Here is a 17,227-nt window from a genome sequence, read left to right as displayed (position 1 = left end):
CTGAAACAGTCTTCACAATTGTACCAAGGGATCATGCATACTCATTTTTATTATTTATTTTTATCTTTTTATCCATTTATTTGGTGATTTGTAAAAAAATGGCGCTTTTTTCGTAGCAACAGCTGTGCACCATTGAGAACGAATATTAATCAATTCTTTTCACTCTCCTCCTTTTTTGCCAACAATCTCGCGCCAAACGCCGGCTTCATTGTTGTTTTTTGTGTTAAAAGCCATTTACCAACTCATTCATTCTCAGTTAATTAACGGAATATAATAATTAGCTCATTCATTTGTTCTTTGCATTTAGCAATCTCCTTTATTTCCTTTTTTCCATACCAAGACTCAATTTGCTTTTCTCCCATTCCGCACGAAACACTACATCCACCGACTCTTACCCATCTCCATCGCTAGCTTTCAATACTTCCTATCCTCATCATCCTCATTATGCATGGTTAAGTTTTACTTCCCATTCTTTACTCTCTCCCCCTCTATATGCTTCCATTATTTCAAATATTCCGCCATGGTGGATTACCATTTCTTTTCTATTTTAGTTTAGGCTCTTTCCCAATACTTATGTTTTTCTTTTACTTCTATGTGTCAATGGACGCTAATACTGAATAATGTGAATTGTTTAAGTATGAATTTACGAAGAAATATCCATAAATAAATAATTGAACCGGAGTATTTATAGGTCTCTGATATCATAAGATGATCCAATGGTAATTGCTCAATTTTTTCTAATCACATCAATACTTAGCACCATTGAGACACACGCTGATGTACTTCTCGAGGAATAAAATTTTCACAAGGAAAATTAATATAGCAGTGTGTACTTACCTATTAAGATATAACCTGGCTAAGCGATTTGGTAATAAATTGTAACTAGTGGCATGATTATGGTAGTTTTATTAAAATTATAAGTATCATCTATTATTTATATTCACCCTCCCCCAAAAATAGTATATTTAAGGGCTTCATATAAGGGATTTTAGCAGTTCATAGCTAGGGATTACCACATACACCAAGTCGTAGATAGGGACAACCTACCCAGGCGGGACTCGAACACGCGACTTACGCTTTTGCAGGCGAGGACTTCACCCGCCGCCACCGAGGAGCCTGGCTTTTGCGAAATCACACTATTGCGATTCGGGCAGGATTTATTCGCCTTTCTCCACCTAATGACTGAAACACATTGTTTTCTTTTTCCCTAAAGATACACATTTTTCCCCGTTATTTTCTCTATTCCTAGCTATGACTATGTTCCCAACTCTGTGATGGAAGTCCATTAATTTTCCAGTTCGAGGAATGGCCTCATACGAGAAAATGGAAACGAGAAACTGTGCCTTTTTGTGCCTCGTCATCGCGACTGCTGTCTGCGGCTAGGGCTGAGTCGTTTCCGCCTAATTCTCGCCAAGGATGACCACTTGCCCCATCCCAGAGAATTCCATCCCATTGCGCGAGAATATTAAATTTTAAAGGACCGCACACTTCGCCGTGTTCCCTCTACTGAAGCCTGCCGCCACCAGTCTATTTGACGCTACCAGCAAAGGAATTTCTGCGTAAACTTAAGGAATTTAGTAATACGAGCGTCCTGCGCCCGCACCCAGCGGGCTTCCCCCGCTCTTTTCAATGCAGCTCCACAGAGGGATAGGCGCGTTTCTAATTTTAAAATGTAGAAAAAAAGGCAGGGTCTTATGTACAAATGTAATTGGAATGTTCATGTACAAATTGAGGTCAGAGGACCTCTTTAAACACAACATTGGAAGTAGTTACACTATCCTGTGTTAAACGCATATCATGACTCATACTTACGTATCAACAGGAGACTTGAATGTGGAATCAGCCGCATTTTGATAAAAGTTATTTTAAGAATGCGAGATATTGTTGCAAATGAACAAATGTATCAGTTTATGCGCCGTTAACGTCAGGAATATTTACCGTTTTTTGTTGTTTTTTTTACTATTTAAAAACCAATTTTAGGAGACAATAGCAATATTTAGGATGTAAGATATGGCGTCGCATGTTCTCTGATAAATTCTGTGCATTTTGGTACCTCATTTGTAGAGTTTGGTTGCGTATAAGTTGAGAAAAAGGTTTCTATACAGTAGAAATAATATACAAGATTTTAACTTCCAAGAGAAGATAAATACGGCTACAATTCACATTCAGTAACAATAGAACCTTATCACCAAGGGACTACTGTCGGAGTCAAAATGATGTGCCGCTGTGCTTTGCAATTTATTATGTCTGGACTTCAGTGTGAGTCATATTAATGAATAATACGTCATTTTAAACAAACTTTTATTTTCAAATCTGATTTATTTTTTGTTCTAAGAAAAATTCAAAAATCAAGACACGCGATTGCAATAAATGACTCCGCACACTTTTTCACGATTTTTTTCCCACGATTTTCGACTTTCTTTTATATATATAGAAGATAATCAATTGATAATTATATTGATATTCATTTTATCAATTGACTACCAGGCTAAATGAAATTAGGGTGAGTGTTTTTTAAAGAAAACATAGTCGACGTGGTACAAAATAAGAAAAAAAACACTGACATCCTCTCAGTTGACAGATTGGTTCTCGATTGTCTTTTCCAACAAAACTTCATTGCTACCATGTACAATTTCAACATTTTTTATGCGGCAGCAGGCTTCTTTGTTCCTTAGGTCATCGTCTGCAGAAACTTTTTGAAGTATTCTCGTCTGTTAAGGAAACAGACGATTTCTTCCCAACGCTTTTCTTATCATCTTCTTCCGACTCTTCTTGTTTGGCCATGCACTTCGTAAAAAAATGATCGTATGATTCGGTTTTAATTGGACAATCCAAGTCACTTCTCTGGCATATTAACTTTTCTTGAATTTCCCGAGGGTTTTACCAGGGCGGATCCTCCAATTGAAAGCTTTTTTCTCCCCCGAAGGGCAATCGAGAGTTTTTAGTTCCCAAGGACTCGGCGGTTTTGGCAGTTACTCCACGCGACCCAATTACTGACACTCCGCATATTCTCCTCATTTTTTTCACTCGATTATTTTTCCTTCGCCGAAATAATTGCACCGTCCTCCTCCTCGGTCGGTGCATTTCCTGCTTCCCGTGAGCTGTATAAGGGCAGCTGATGGCGCTCCGGAAATCTTCTCATATCCGTCCGCGAGCGTCCTTTTGAAAGATTTGGGTCATTAAAAAAAAATTTAATCAGAATAATTGCCAATAAAAATCGTTTTGAGCCGTCTTATCCCCTATTTGTTAGTCTTAAGTTATTGCCATTAAGGTACATGTTTGTTATTAAAACTTTAAAGTTATATTTTTTTGCGAAGTGGTAGTTTTCCAGAAATTTCTGGAACCGAGCATGGTTTGAACTTACGTAGGAATGTTAATTTTCTAGTTCCTAAGCCTAATCTTACTTTATTTAAAAGATCGTTTCTTTATCTGGGGCCGTGGATTTTTAATACATTACCTTGGTCGATCGAAGAGTTAAAGAGTATAAATAAATTTTGTAAAAAGGCCAAAGATTGGTTGTTATCCCATGATAATGTAAACGTTCTTTTTTAATGTGTTTTGTGAATAATATACATTTTATTATATATTAATGTATATATTATTTTTATATTTTTGTGAAAGGAGAAAAAAGAAATTTATTCGGTCCATTTATTATACTTTGTTCTTGTTTATTGTAAGTTATTGTCACATATATGTTTCATAATGATAATGTTTCAAAAAATTATATGTACTTTCTTTTTGTTTTCTGGCCTGCCTTGAATTTAATTTTTAAGATGGTAGCTTCCATGCTGGTTTTTTTTTTTAACCATTGAAGCTACCTAAAGCTCCATTAATTTTGCGTTGTTAAAAAAGTGTACATTCAAGGTTGGAGTAATAAATTCATTCATTCATTCATTTAAGGAGATAGTTGTGAATAGTTTTGGATCGAATCGCTTCAAAAGGAAGGAGTAGATTTATTATACACTAAGCGCGCTCGTCTTCTTGAACAGTTTCGGAATGCAGTAGAATCCCGCTTAAGCGGATCAGGATAAAATGGAACACGGATTAATCGGTATGGTAGACGATATATATGAAAATTTGATAGTTTCGTTTTGAACCACGCGATCATTAATTTATCCGCCCCTCAGAGCTCCAGCGATAGGTATTTACGGACCATGAGAGTGATCTCTATACCCAAAATTTTCTGAATCACACGCGGTCATTCCCATCGTCCCTTTGTCCAAGGGGACTGAATAGAGGAGGCCCAATTCCATCCCATGTAAGGCTGATTTCTGTTGTCACTTCGGTCGCATTTTAATCGGTTTTCAAAAATGTCCGCTGCGCGCGGTTATTAGTGCAATGTGATCTACTTTATTCCAATATATTGAAGTATTAGGAATGTCACTGCGAGGAATAGCATTGAAAAGTAATGCATTTAATAGATCACATCATCATGTGTATATATTTCGGTTAATATCCCTAATTATACCTTATTTCCCCGTGTAATTCAGATCAATTTGTCCGTCAGCGACACGAGTAGCGACTTTTGTAAACCCATTTAAACGCGCGGTGGGTAACAACGCAATTAGAGGCCGACTTGAGAATCCTCTTTTGTAATATTCGTGCCTTTTCCCATTGCTTTCATCGTCGCCTTCCGTATGTACGATTCTATTAAAAGCCAACAGTGGCGTTACAATTGCTGTTAGCGGCCGATCGTTCTGATTGGCTGACAGACGGTGCCAGCGATAGCTTTTAGTTTCGGAAAAATGGATGATATTTCAATCCCTGAAGACGCCTTGGAAAAGGTAAAAAAGTTTCTCGGGTTTTCCACCGGTTGATGTTTTCCATGTCTCCCGACGCGTCGGGACGACGCGACGTTTCGAGCAGCTACTTGCTGTTCCATCCTCAGGGGACCATTCGGATGTTGAGCTGCAAGTCGCTGCCCGAAACGTCGGGAGACATGAAAAACATCAACCGGTGGAAAACCCGAGAAACTTTTCTGCACCTGATACGCCGGGAAAACCTAAGATCATACATCTTAGAACATGCTCGCATGAAGCGATAACTTTTCGCCATCATTGGAGCTATCTCGTGGAAAGGACGGAAAAAAATGATCGAGTTATTCAGGCTTTGGACAAGATACACCGTCAGGCGTTTTACCAACGATGCGCTTAGTTCAACACGGCCAGTGGTCGGGTAATTCTAACGGCCTACCCAGCACAGCTTTTGCTCCATCCATATTGGGGGGTTGTAAACTCCTCCTGCATTTTCCCACATTCCTACGTATTAGCGACTGTTCAGTCCAAGCTTCCTTAACTCCAATAACAGCAAAAGAAAATACAAATACAATACACAATATGCCAGTGATAATGATGCAATTTATGTTCGGCTATGTTTTAATCAAGAGTCAATGACAAAAATGCTAGGGCCTATAGTGAATGCGGACATTTAATTCTGTCCTTGTTTGTGGTTACTTAGTGCCTCAGCGCTATTTCGTTACATTTTTAAGTTTGACTAGTTCTGTTAACGCCAAATAAGAGAACACCTGTTATAGTTAATATAATTAATAGTTACTAATAGAACTAGTAGTTTTATTTTCACGTTAGCATGTTCGTGAAAACACTTTCTGTTACTTTCATTCAGGCATTCATCATTGTATTCACTCTCTCACTGATTCAATTCAGGGAATTACATAGGCCCCCGGTCCGCCCTGTAAAAGACTATTTCATGTAGATAAAAGTAAACTTTTTCTGGAGAGAAGTCGTGGAACAAGATAACTAATGATCAGCGATACGATATCTTCGTTGAACATTATTTCATGTTGCTCCTTTAGAGGCATTTCATATGGTTCGAAAAATGAAGTCCGCAGCGCGTCAATTAGTATCGAGCGATCCATTTATTCTCCATAGTTTTCAAAAGAGCATTTGCAATCGATGTAAATATCATTGAAAAGCTATGAATTCAATAGATCACATCATCACAAATATAAACTGCACGTTTAGTTAATAACCCATTATATTTGAAAAAGCTACCTGCATGAATTTTGGCATGTTATTTCGCATGTATGAATCACATACTACGCTATCTTATCTTGTTTCTATAACAAATTACTAGTTTTATTTTCATGGAATCATATTCGTGGAAACTTTTTATGATTAATTATTCAAGCGTATCTCCATCTGGGCTTGTTTTTATTTTCACTCACAAAACTAATAGTTGAACCAGGACTTCCGCATAATATCTTCCCTTAATCATTCGGTAAGATTTTAAAATCGGGTTTTCTCCACTCAGTTCAAATTATGCAACTAATAATTTGAAGATTTTCCAAATTAAATATTTATTTTGAATCTGGTCACTAATTTCGAATATTAAACATTTCATCGTCTAGAAATTAGGTTGGGTTGTTCTTAGATCGAGGTAAATATTCTTCCCTAGCCTTAAAAGTACCTACCGTATAAAAATAATGCTCTATACGGCTAAATGCCGGATCCACCCTGAGTTAAATTCTATTACAAGTAATTCCATTGATAATCATATTTTCTATATAATATAATAGTCCATTGATAATTATATTGATATTCATTTTATCAGTTGACAACCAGGCGAACTGAAATTAGGGTGAGTGTTTTTTAAAGAAAACATAGTCGAAGTGGTACAAAATAAGAAAAAAAAAACACTGACATCCTCTCAGTTGACAGATTGGTTCTCGATCGTCTTTTCCAACAAAACTTCATTGCTACCATGTACAATTTCAACATTTTTTATGCGGCAGCAGGCTTCTTTGTTCCTCAGGTCATCGTCTGCAGAAACTTCTGAAGTATTCTCGACTGTTAAGCAAATAGCGACGACTTCTTCCCAACGCTCTTCTTATCATCTTCTTCCGACTCTTCTTGTTTGGTCATGCTCTTCGTAAAAACAGGAACTGCAAAAATACAAATTCAAAATTTAGTGAAAACTCCGCACATTAAAATTAATCTTTTCTGATAAAAGACTTTATTGAGGAGTAATTTTATTCGCAACAGTTTCGCTAGCTGGTGTCCCCAGGTGAATGACGGCAAGATTTTGTGGTCCTCTCCTACATAGGGGATTTAAGGGTTCAAAATCAAGAACTTTCCTCGGCCAATCAAGAAACGCCCTCAAATTTTCGTGTCATTATTCTTTCCCTCTTACGAAATAAAATATTATATAAAATAATACCTCGGTAAATTTTTCGATTCTCCATAATTATAGTCCATTGTTTACAAATCATTTACTCCTAAAATTTCAAGTTTCGACAGCTCAAGTTTTAAAACAAGTAGCTTGTAGCAAAGAAGGTCAAGCGATAGTGATGATTCCTCTTCTTAAATAATTGATACGGTTGCAAAATGGCTTTTTATAATTCGCGATTGTCGAATCTATTGTTTCTATTTTTGTTTCAAATCCACATTGTACACTTCAAGCCTTAATTCATTTGTTGTCTGAAAGGTATTTTTTTCTCAGTAGGCTCAAAAAAACGAGTAACATGGAAAAAGTTGATCTTTCGGGTATTTCGCCTGATATCTATATTGCCCCTGATTTGCGTACATTGGAGGCGACATTTTCATTTCACTATTGACCTGAATATGCCTATTGAAAGGCAGGCGAAACTTGTATGAAGAAATGATGAGCATTTTAAGTACACAAAAAAATGTTTTTATAATGATTTCTATTTTGTTACTATTGCGCACTGATTTTGATATTTTTGTAATAATGAACACTTTTCTGTGAATAAACCTGCATTGATGCTTAGATATTTCTGTTTCTCTGTGCTGCCATATGTGTCGGATGGCAACCCTACCAAAAGAATGCTCTTCTGGTGTCTGTCTGGTGTCGTGTAGAAGACTTTTGGAAGACGTGTTATCCATGAATAGTAAAAATTAAAAGATTGCAGACTCCGCATTTTTGCTGTGATGCCTTTGCTGAAGCCGATCGCGTCGCGGCGCTATCAGTCATGTGAGGCTACTATCTGACGAATTCCATGTAAACTTCTGGAGTTTCGTAATATTAATCACCAAGATTAACTAAGGCAGTCACTCTCTGTTAAGTTAAATGACCCATAAAATCATTGGCCTTCTCGCATGATTTTCAGAGACAAACAAATAAAATTTCTGCATGATACACTGGTTTTAAGTAAACATATATGGACACGCCATGAAATCTCTATTTAACCACACACAAAAAAGGAGACAATTAGCATTATTGGATGTTTTTCATGTCAAAAATTGAAAATAACAATAACGAACATAATGTGTTAGGATGGGGAAACCGTTGAATAACACGACGAACTTATTAGCCTAGGATAGACTTTTACTCTTCACTCATAAAGTTTGTCCCTTTGCAACTCCATACCCAGTGGAGCATCGGGGAAAAAACAAGAGCTTTCACCACCCAATTTTCACTAAGATATCACTAAATTTCTCTGCCAACTACGAATATCCGCCGCCATAAGCCGCCATGCAATGTAACAATCGCAGCAGAGTCCTCTATATTGTCATATTATAACTACGAAGTTGAGTCGCAATCCACCATTGTTAGTCATATCATTAATGGCGGGCTGTGTTGTAGCATAGGCGTAACGTCAAGTCGGTGCAGTTTTTTCCATTTTTTTGGTCGATTAATAAGAGAGATGGGCGGTTCTTCTGCACCAAACTGTTCGATTAGTTGTAGGGATGGGTTCCGTGTTTTTGTATTTTCTTGTAATCCTGAGGTAAGAGCGAAATGGCTATAAATGGCGGGATGTAAGTGGCAACCATAGCCGTCTTCCACAATTTGCGAGGTGAGTTAGAAGTTGATGTAATTCAATGTATTGGGTAAGTACTCGTATGAAGATCAAGTACTTCAAAATATTGAAACTAAAAACAATGAAAGTTCATGGAACCTACTGGGGCTGGATTGTTCGCCAGTTCCCAAATTCGTCACCCCCCAATGTGGAGAAAGACCTTGCAGCAGCTCGAAGCATTCTCTCCTTGTTGGGATGGACCTCGCGAATTCTCAAGTCGAAGGTCGCTTCGGACTCAAAATAAAGAAGTGAGGCACAACAAAGTGACGTTTCGTGCATCGCGTTAAAGGTCGCGTCCAGGGTGAAGCTTTAATTTACGACAGTCAATCTGAGATGCAATCACCACCACCACCACCATGCAATAACTCATGAAATTCGAAAATGGAGACTGACCCCGTGGTTGCAGGCTGACGAGGCTCGCCCACTGACCCTCGCAGAGGTCGTCAAAGGTCATCTCCTCCACGCGGTGACCTCCCAAGTCGCCGGGGCCGCGGCAAGTGGCAGGTGAGTCCCACACCTTTCGCTTATTCTCCCGGAGCCACCTAGGGGTTTTGGAATAAGAAAAAGAGTCGACTCGAGTCAAAAGATTTGACAGTTACATGCAAAAAACAAGAGGAAATTGTGTTACTGGGCTGATAAAGGTTGAGCCTATATGTCACGGACTTGCTGTGGGTCAAGAAAGTTTCACAGAAAATCGAGGGGCGTCACTTATGCTCATTGTCGCCGTTTGACTTTATTTGCTGAAGATCAAAATAAGCTCACCTCCATTTGTGTTATTTGCCCCGATGAAAATTGAGGACCTGAGTGCGTGAGCCAGATAATGACCAATTTCCCCCTCTTCCCCTTGATTTCCAACTAGACTTCTAAAGAGTTTAACGCCATTTATTCCACATACTAATTTACATGGTTACGCAAATCATTGTATTAATTTTAGCAGATCCTCAATACTGTAAAAATTGAATGAATTGAATAAAACACGTACGAATTACTTGAATGGCATTGTGCCAGGGGAACTTATTACATTTATAAGCGTCTGCCAAATAATACGCCAGATGATATATCTTACCCCAGATGATGGCTCTTTGAGCCGAAAGGCGTCGTGAGCATTAAAATAATAGTGGAAAAGCGCGATTACGCTTTATTTTAAAATAGGAATTGAATGTTATGCGTGATCTGTTTAGATAAACTAATCAAACGGTTCACCCTCACGTTGCCAAGTATAAGATGCTGCAGTCACAGTGCCACGGATTCTTCGCCAGTTTGACCGACACCAGCTTCGTCAGCGGATCGAAGAGTCTCGTAGGCAGGAAGTGGAACTTGTTGCTGTCCAGCTGCCTGAAAGAAAAAAAAATAGGTAGGTACATTTGAATCGTGTATGGTGGATATTGACAAAAATGGCGTTAAACATTACTTTAACTAATTAAATCGTAATTATGATTACCATTGTAATATTTTAAATTCTAATAAAAGATAAATACGGCCAGCAAAGACGTAAATTATTATGTCGGTATGGGCAATAATGTTAATTGTATGTAATATGGCGGATATAGAATATAACAACGTGGGCACGTGGGTTAAATGCGCTATTCTAGTAAAGAGAATCACAGTGAAATTATGTCTCAAAAAATTAAATTTAAACGATGGATACATTGAGATATCACCGACGAAGATATTGCGTTACTATGCAGTAAGCGTCGAATACCATGGGGCACTTACATTAGCCTTGGACAAAGTTTTGGCCTTCACTCCGAAAATTTTGTCCCTTGTCTCCGCAGCTCCATACCCCGTGGAGAATCCTGGACAAAACAAAACCTTTTACCTTTTTTTCACCAAGATATTACTAAAGTACTCGGCCGGGAATAAATATCTGTCATAAGCCGCCGCAAAATACAAAAATCACAGTCCCGGATTGCTTCCTACTGCTGACGTCCAGCTTCGAAAAAGTGAAACTAAAAACTATGAAGCGCAAGGAGGTTGGTGGCTACTCACAGTTTCCGGAGATTGGGCGTGTTCTCGAACGCTGTGTCGCCAATCTTTCGCAGCAGGTTGTTGTTGAGCATGAGGGTGGAGAGATTGTGGAGTCCGGCGAGTGCGGACGACTCGAGGACCTCTAGGTTGTTGGAGAAGAGGAAGAGCCGCTCCATGGACGAGTAGGCGTCTGGTCGGCTGAATGCGTGTCCCGGCAGGGACTCGAGGAAGTTCTGGCTCAGGTGCAGCTCCTTCAAGGACACGAGGTCGCAGAAGTCGGAGTCGTCTATCTGGAAGAGGAGAACCAAAGAACTGTCGGTATTTAAAATGAGCAGGTTTCCGCGATGCGTGGCATGTGTTGAGAATAATATGAGATGCTCCCATGATAAAATATCGGAGGCTTCCCCGTCGAATACCACTGTTAAAATCTTCTGTAAAAAACTTCTAACCTATATTTTAGTAATAGATAATTATTTTTCCAATAAATATAAAACACTGAAAGACAATTTTCATAAAATGGAAAAGAGGAATCTATACCAATATAAAATCCCCAAATGCTTCAATCAATACGGTGAAAAAAAATGGTGGTTACCGTTCCTAAATTGTTTAACAAATTACCTAAAGAAATGCATGGTTTAACCACATATTCGGAGGTCAAAAGTAAACTTTTAAATTATCTACTTGAGGACTTTAATTTTTAATTTTAAGGCAATATAAGTTTTTTTATCGTTTCTTTTATTGTTTTTAGATGTTTTTAACTTCTTGCAAATGAATTATGAAGAACCTGCTGATGAGCCTGTTTTGGCTCAGAAGGTCTCCTAATTGTAAAAATATTTTTTATTCTAAAATATTGTAATATCATGGTTTTTCTCTTTTTTTTCTCAGTTTTGGCCCCGAATAAGGCTGTTTAACCCTTTCTAACCCAGAGCTGTTTCTGGGAGAAATCAAATTTCAAGATTTTTCATTTTGAAAACTTGAAAATTTTACACTCAATGATAATTATCCTGGCAGATAAATATTTCGTCATTAAAATTTACACTACAAAATAATATTTAGTTAAGATATCTCCTAAATAGAGCTGAAAGATTAAACATTTTTGATGTTGCTTAGAAGCAACATTGGGTAATAAAGAGTTAAGGCCAACTTTTCGATGGGAAACTCCCAAATCGTCTTCAGGGCTAACACTTCAGTCAGTATTACTCGTAGCTCTGATAACGATGAGAGAGTTTCTCATCGAAACGTTGCCCTTAAACAGCCTTTCCCCTTGTCCTACACCAGAGAATAATTTAGCAGAATCCGTCAGGGTTTCGGGGTATTCGAGCCTTCTCAAGATATTATAGAGCTATTCGGGGTGAAAAATCGGCAGGCTTGTTGGTCACTAAATGGCATGGACTCCGAAATAACTTGCTCGAAAAATAAAGGGGCAAATTTCAGGAATTTAATGCTGTGTTCCAGTAAGAATATCTACATATATTGTCAGTTTTATAATCTTCTTATTCTACAGCTGTCTTTGAGTTACCGCTAGATTGTGATCACTGTTGAGATCCGCGCTGTCGAAGTCTTGCAATGCCTCGCTTATTAAAGCAGTATCTAATGAAGAGGCGGACGTCAAACCAATGTTCGGAGTTATAACCGAAGATAATTACAGTCCGCTGCCAGTGTGAGAGGTCAAAAATAAGCTCATTTCCAAAATATATTCTTAGAGCCTGGATATACATGTGTCCTAAGATAGTACATGTATCCAAATAGCACTCCGACTATGCGAGCTATTCGAAGTGAAAAATCGAAGGGCTTATACCCTTTTTCCGAACTGACGGCGGCTGGGTGAAAAATAGCAAGTAGCCAATCAGAAGTGCTGCCCCTTCCACCTCTCCGTTCCCCTCCATCCCCTTCCCTTTCCCCTCCAACCGGCTGACCAGCGTTGCCAGCTCTTGGAAATAACTATACTTTCGGGGGCGGCGGACTTACGCTGTGCGGTCTCCACAGATTTGCTTTGGCACACTGCTAGCTCCTTTGCACGGAGTTCGGAAGGAGACTGCGGGCTCCTAAAACTTTTTCCTGTCGCTCTTCTGTGATTGACTAGAAGAGTGGGTGGGTTTTGAGCAAGCTCTAGGTCAGCCGCCGTCAGTTCGGAAAAAGGGTATAACTCTTTCTCAGCAAAGTTAATGACGCCACTGACTCATGTCTACTGGCTCTCCGCTGCTCCTTTGTCACGTAACCGTCTCACTTCGTGGTTGGTATATTCGGAGGAGGCGAGCAACAGGTGAGACCATTTGCGCCATGAGGGAAGAGTAGGGAGGGAAGGATGTAGATAAACCCTGCGTCGGCATTAGCCTACTCCCAACGAAAGGAGCCAAGGGGACCTCGGCTTAACGTCCCATCTGACGGGCGGAGTACTGCACTTGAAGTGCCCTCTACTCATCAGAAAAATCTCTGCCACCGCTGGGATTTGAACGTGGATTGACTGGATGGGAAGCCAGCACTCTATCCACCTCAACAACCCGATCCCTACAGGGTTCATTTTTATCATCTCTCAAGAGAGCGATTCTTTCGTCAAGGATCCGGTCTCTGTGAGCTAGTTGATGAGCCTGAACTCATACAACGACACTAACTCATGAAAAGTGGGCGGCATCTTTCGCGTTTTTTTTTCATTTTAAAGTTTGAGAAAATGGCTGAATGAGGAAGACTTTTCTTTCCGTCGTCATATCTCTATCCCTTCAATTTATTGATACTTTGTTAAATTGGGAATTTGGGTCCAATTGGTCCTCCAGTATTCCACACAGCCTGGAAATCTATATACTCATGGTTTCCTAGTTTTCACCATGTTGCATGCTATCTTATGAGGACGGTTTCGTTGGCAAATCTGCTAGCATCTTAGGGTCGTAAGTGGTGTTTGATGCAAAATGGGTCCGTACACATTCGCCGAAGTGGAGGCAATAGCGCTTGGTTTTTTAGATCTGGCTGGAGTCTTGCTTGGGTTTTGAGACTCGGCTCCGCGAAAATGAAAACATTTTCACAGAAAATTAAAAATAAAGGTGCACGACGAGGACCGGATCCAAAACAAATACATTCATAGTAGGATGTGTACTCCTCTAGACCACCACTGTTTCTTGTGTTATATGTCTTATAATTCGTAAAATGCACACCAACAGTGAAAACCGGAGAAAATACGCAATAATGGTCACAAATTTGACATTAAATCCTTCATAAATAGAAAGAGAATGATAAATTTGAAGTACTGAAGTAACTTACCCCTTTGCGTTCATATATATATATTCACGAGCAAAAGAAATATTTGTGGTGTTTAACCAAGGATGAAAAAAGAATCAAGGGAAACTAAATTTGATGTCTCCATGCTTCTGGGTTTCACCGCGTGGATTTTCTTTGCGACGACAGTTTCTCCGGTATTCCAACTGGCGTCTTCAGGTCGCAAAGAAAATCCACGCGGTGAAACCCAGAAGCATGGAGACATCATCTAGACAACGCCGCGGAAAACTACTCAGAAACTAAATTTCATTTAAATTCATAAATGGCGCCACAAACTTTGCCCTAAAACTTTGAATCCAGTGCGCAATACACACTTTCGAGAATGATAGGGTGATTATATCGTTTTGATTTTGTGAAGGGCAGGCTCGAATTCTATATAGTGACTCGAAAGAGCTGGGCACTTGTTAAGAGTGGGGAACGATGCTGATTGCATTCGGTTCACCCAATATGGGATGGCCTCCTGCGCGTGTCTCGATCCCAGGCGGGGATTTCACTGCGAATATTAAGAGCAGCCGGCATCCTTCAATAACTTTGCAGAGCCGAGGGTATCAGTTTCCAGCGGGAACGCCCATCCGCTCCCTTATTAGGGATACTCAAAAAGATGAGGGAGGCTCCGAGGATGACTTTTCCTTGCCTTGAGGCAGAGGGGGTATCGCTTAAACCTTCTCTCATTTTAAAAATTTCGTCGACTGAGACGAAAGCATTTATTCTGCGAGGGAGAGTCCCGTGAATTGATGTTTTACGCCGGAGCCAATTTTGAGCGTGATGAATCAACTTCGAACGAAGACGGAACGCATTTTGCACTGAAAACATGATGATGACACCACGCCTTTAATTGGCAGGAATGGGTAATGCGATCAAAGAGGGGAGATCTAAGATCACAGGAGGACAGTTTTAAAGACTACTCTCCTTAAATATCCTGTTCGCTCTCCAGAAATATTTAAATAAGACTGTCGACAATTTACTTTTACTGCAATCCACATTCAGATGGAATACTAGTGATTGGATTTCTTACTCCGAATTCGCCACTTTATTTCTACTTGTATTTGACATTCGGGTCGTTCAGTTAGATCCAAAATCACAATTCAAGGAAAATATTGGGTAAATATAAAGGAAGGATAAGTAAGACGAAAGCATCTTCCCCATTCAGCCATTCTCTCTGGGTAATTGTGGTGAAATCGCACAAAATGGCCACAATTTATCAGGAAAATGGTCGTCTGAGAATAAAATGGTGCTGACTGCAAGCAAAATAAAACTTATTAGATTTCGGAAAGGTAGGCGTGTTCAATTGTATGATTACTACATTATTGGTAAGTTACTGACGGAAACAAATACTTGTAAATGCCTTGGAGTGATTTTACGCAGCGTTTTGAAAGAGACCTCATATCGAAAGGACTATGACCAAAGCTTATTATATTTTTATCAAAGAGTATTCCATTTTTTATGGGATCCCTGGAAAGGTCTGCTACCAAACTAAAAACTTCGCGCATAAAAAGTTTCTTAGACTTATCGTAGAACACAGTTTCCCCCTTTTTGACGCCCTTACTTGTAAAAAAAATCCTGAAATTAAATCGTTACCAGTAACTGAGTTACTTTTAATCATGTTACTACCAACCTATGGGCATAGACTACATGGAAATGTTATGGATACTCCGTAGGTATAATAATTACGATTTATTTCAATTGTGGGTACGAATATTATTGAAATACACTGTCCTTCAAATTGTTTAAAATCAGAAGAACTTAGCGTGATGGAATGGAATTTTTCCATATTGAAATAAACTCTTGCAATTTTCCACGATTATAAACTTTTTTTCCGACCTAGGTGTCGGTGTTACTACATCATCTCCAAGGTACAAAATGGTGTGAAGTGCATTCAATTTATACATTTTCATCAATTGTAGTGTGAAGGGAGGAGGGGGAGGAGATGGAACATCGGCGCATCATTTTATACAACGATGTGTTGAATCGTTGAATACGCTTTCGACTCCTATCCGGACAAAACTCGTGTTCAAATCTCGTCGCCGGCCGGGATTTTTTCGGTCCGTTCCAGAAAAATACCAGAATGTTCGAGGGAGTTTTGGCGCAGGGTTCGATAGAGTGCGCTGCCAACATACAGGGTGTCCCATTTATCTTGACCACCCGAAATAACTTTTGTCCAGATGAAAATTCAAAAATGTGCCAAGCAAATGTTCATTAGCCGTCAGGGGGACATTAATCAGCATGATTGCCTTCCTTGTAGCTTTGTTATTTACGAAGATATGAACAGAGGTATTTCTTTTTTAAATCGCACCCTTTTTTTTATTCGGAAATTCATTTCCTCTCCTAAAGACTTATTCAAAAATGTAGCACAGTGGACCATTAACATAAACACAACGTTATGAAAACATATGAAACTCGTCCACTTACTGGGGTTAGCAGTAAACAAATGACAAGCAAGTCAAAACATAACAAATAAGTCACTTTGAGCCCGGGACCACAACCGCGTCCACGTCTAGGGTGCCATTTAAAATAGACATACCGCTGTTCATATCTTTGTAAATAACAAAGCTACAAGGAAGGCAATCATGCTGATTAATATCCCCCTGACGGCTAATGAACATTTGCTTGACAAATTTTTGAATTTACATCTGGACAAAAAGTTATTTCGGGTGGTCAAGATAAATGGGACACCCTGTATATACAAGCAATCTCGGCTGCGGAAAGCAGTCTGTGTCATGAAGTGGTAATAAACGCTCCTCTGCAGCAACTTCATAAGAATTTCATTCAGCGTAGCAATCGCTACAGAACATCCTGAAGGAGAAAGTGAACGGAATACCTCTCTTCTCTCTATTCCGTTCATTTTCCCCCTCAGATTGTTCCATCTCGTCCCCTTCCTCCCACCCATAATACAATTAACAAAAATGTATAAATTGAATGCACTACATATCATTTGAAGCATTTTTTTGCCTTGAAGATGATGTAGTTGCATCGAAACCTTGGTCGGAATAATTTTTATGGCCATTGAAAATTGCAATTGTTTATTTCAGTATGTACTTATCATTGCTAAAGGTCGGTGCCTCTACATCTACATCTACATAATACCCTGCGAGCCACCTCCAGGGTGCTTGGCAGGGGGCGACAAATCACCAACATGCAACATGCAAGAGCCACATGCACACCGCACGGTCAAAGAAATACCACGCACACCAGAAAAATATGCATGCCAATTCATAA

The 17,227-nt window shown here is 39.3% G+C and overlaps 1 protein-coding gene across 2 annotated transcripts in view; it reads right to left on the bottom strand.

Annotated features, from left to right (window-relative positions):
- Window positions 1–5,217: 5,217 nt before the first annotated feature.
- Window positions 5,218–17,227, bottom strand: part of LOC124161544 (platelet glycoprotein V-like) — a 28,324-nt gene continuing 16,314 nt past the window's right edge. For both annotated transcript variants that reach the window (XM_046537915.1, XM_046537916.1), the window contains 4 exons: window positions 10,766–11,034; window positions 9,986–10,111; window positions 9,170–9,318; window positions 5,218–6,901 (listed from right to left, as the gene is read on the bottom strand). In XM_046537915.1, the coding sequence (XP_046393871.1) occupies window positions 6,810–6,901; window positions 9,170–9,318; window positions 9,986–10,111; window positions 10,766–11,034 (636 nt within the window). In that variant the 3' untranslated portion in view covers window positions 5,218–6,809. The remainder of the gene's footprint in view (window positions 6,902–9,169; window positions 9,319–9,985; window positions 10,112–10,765; window positions 11,035–17,227) is intronic.

The sequence above is a fragment of the Ischnura elegans genome, chromosome 6 (genome assembly GCF_921293095.1).
Source record: "Ischnura elegans chromosome 6, ioIscEleg1.1, whole genome shotgun sequence".
Classification (NCBI taxonomy): domain Eukaryota; kingdom Metazoa; phylum Arthropoda; class Insecta; order Odonata; family Coenagrionidae; genus Ischnura; species Ischnura elegans.
This window is presented reverse-complemented; position numbering and strand designations above follow the sequence as displayed.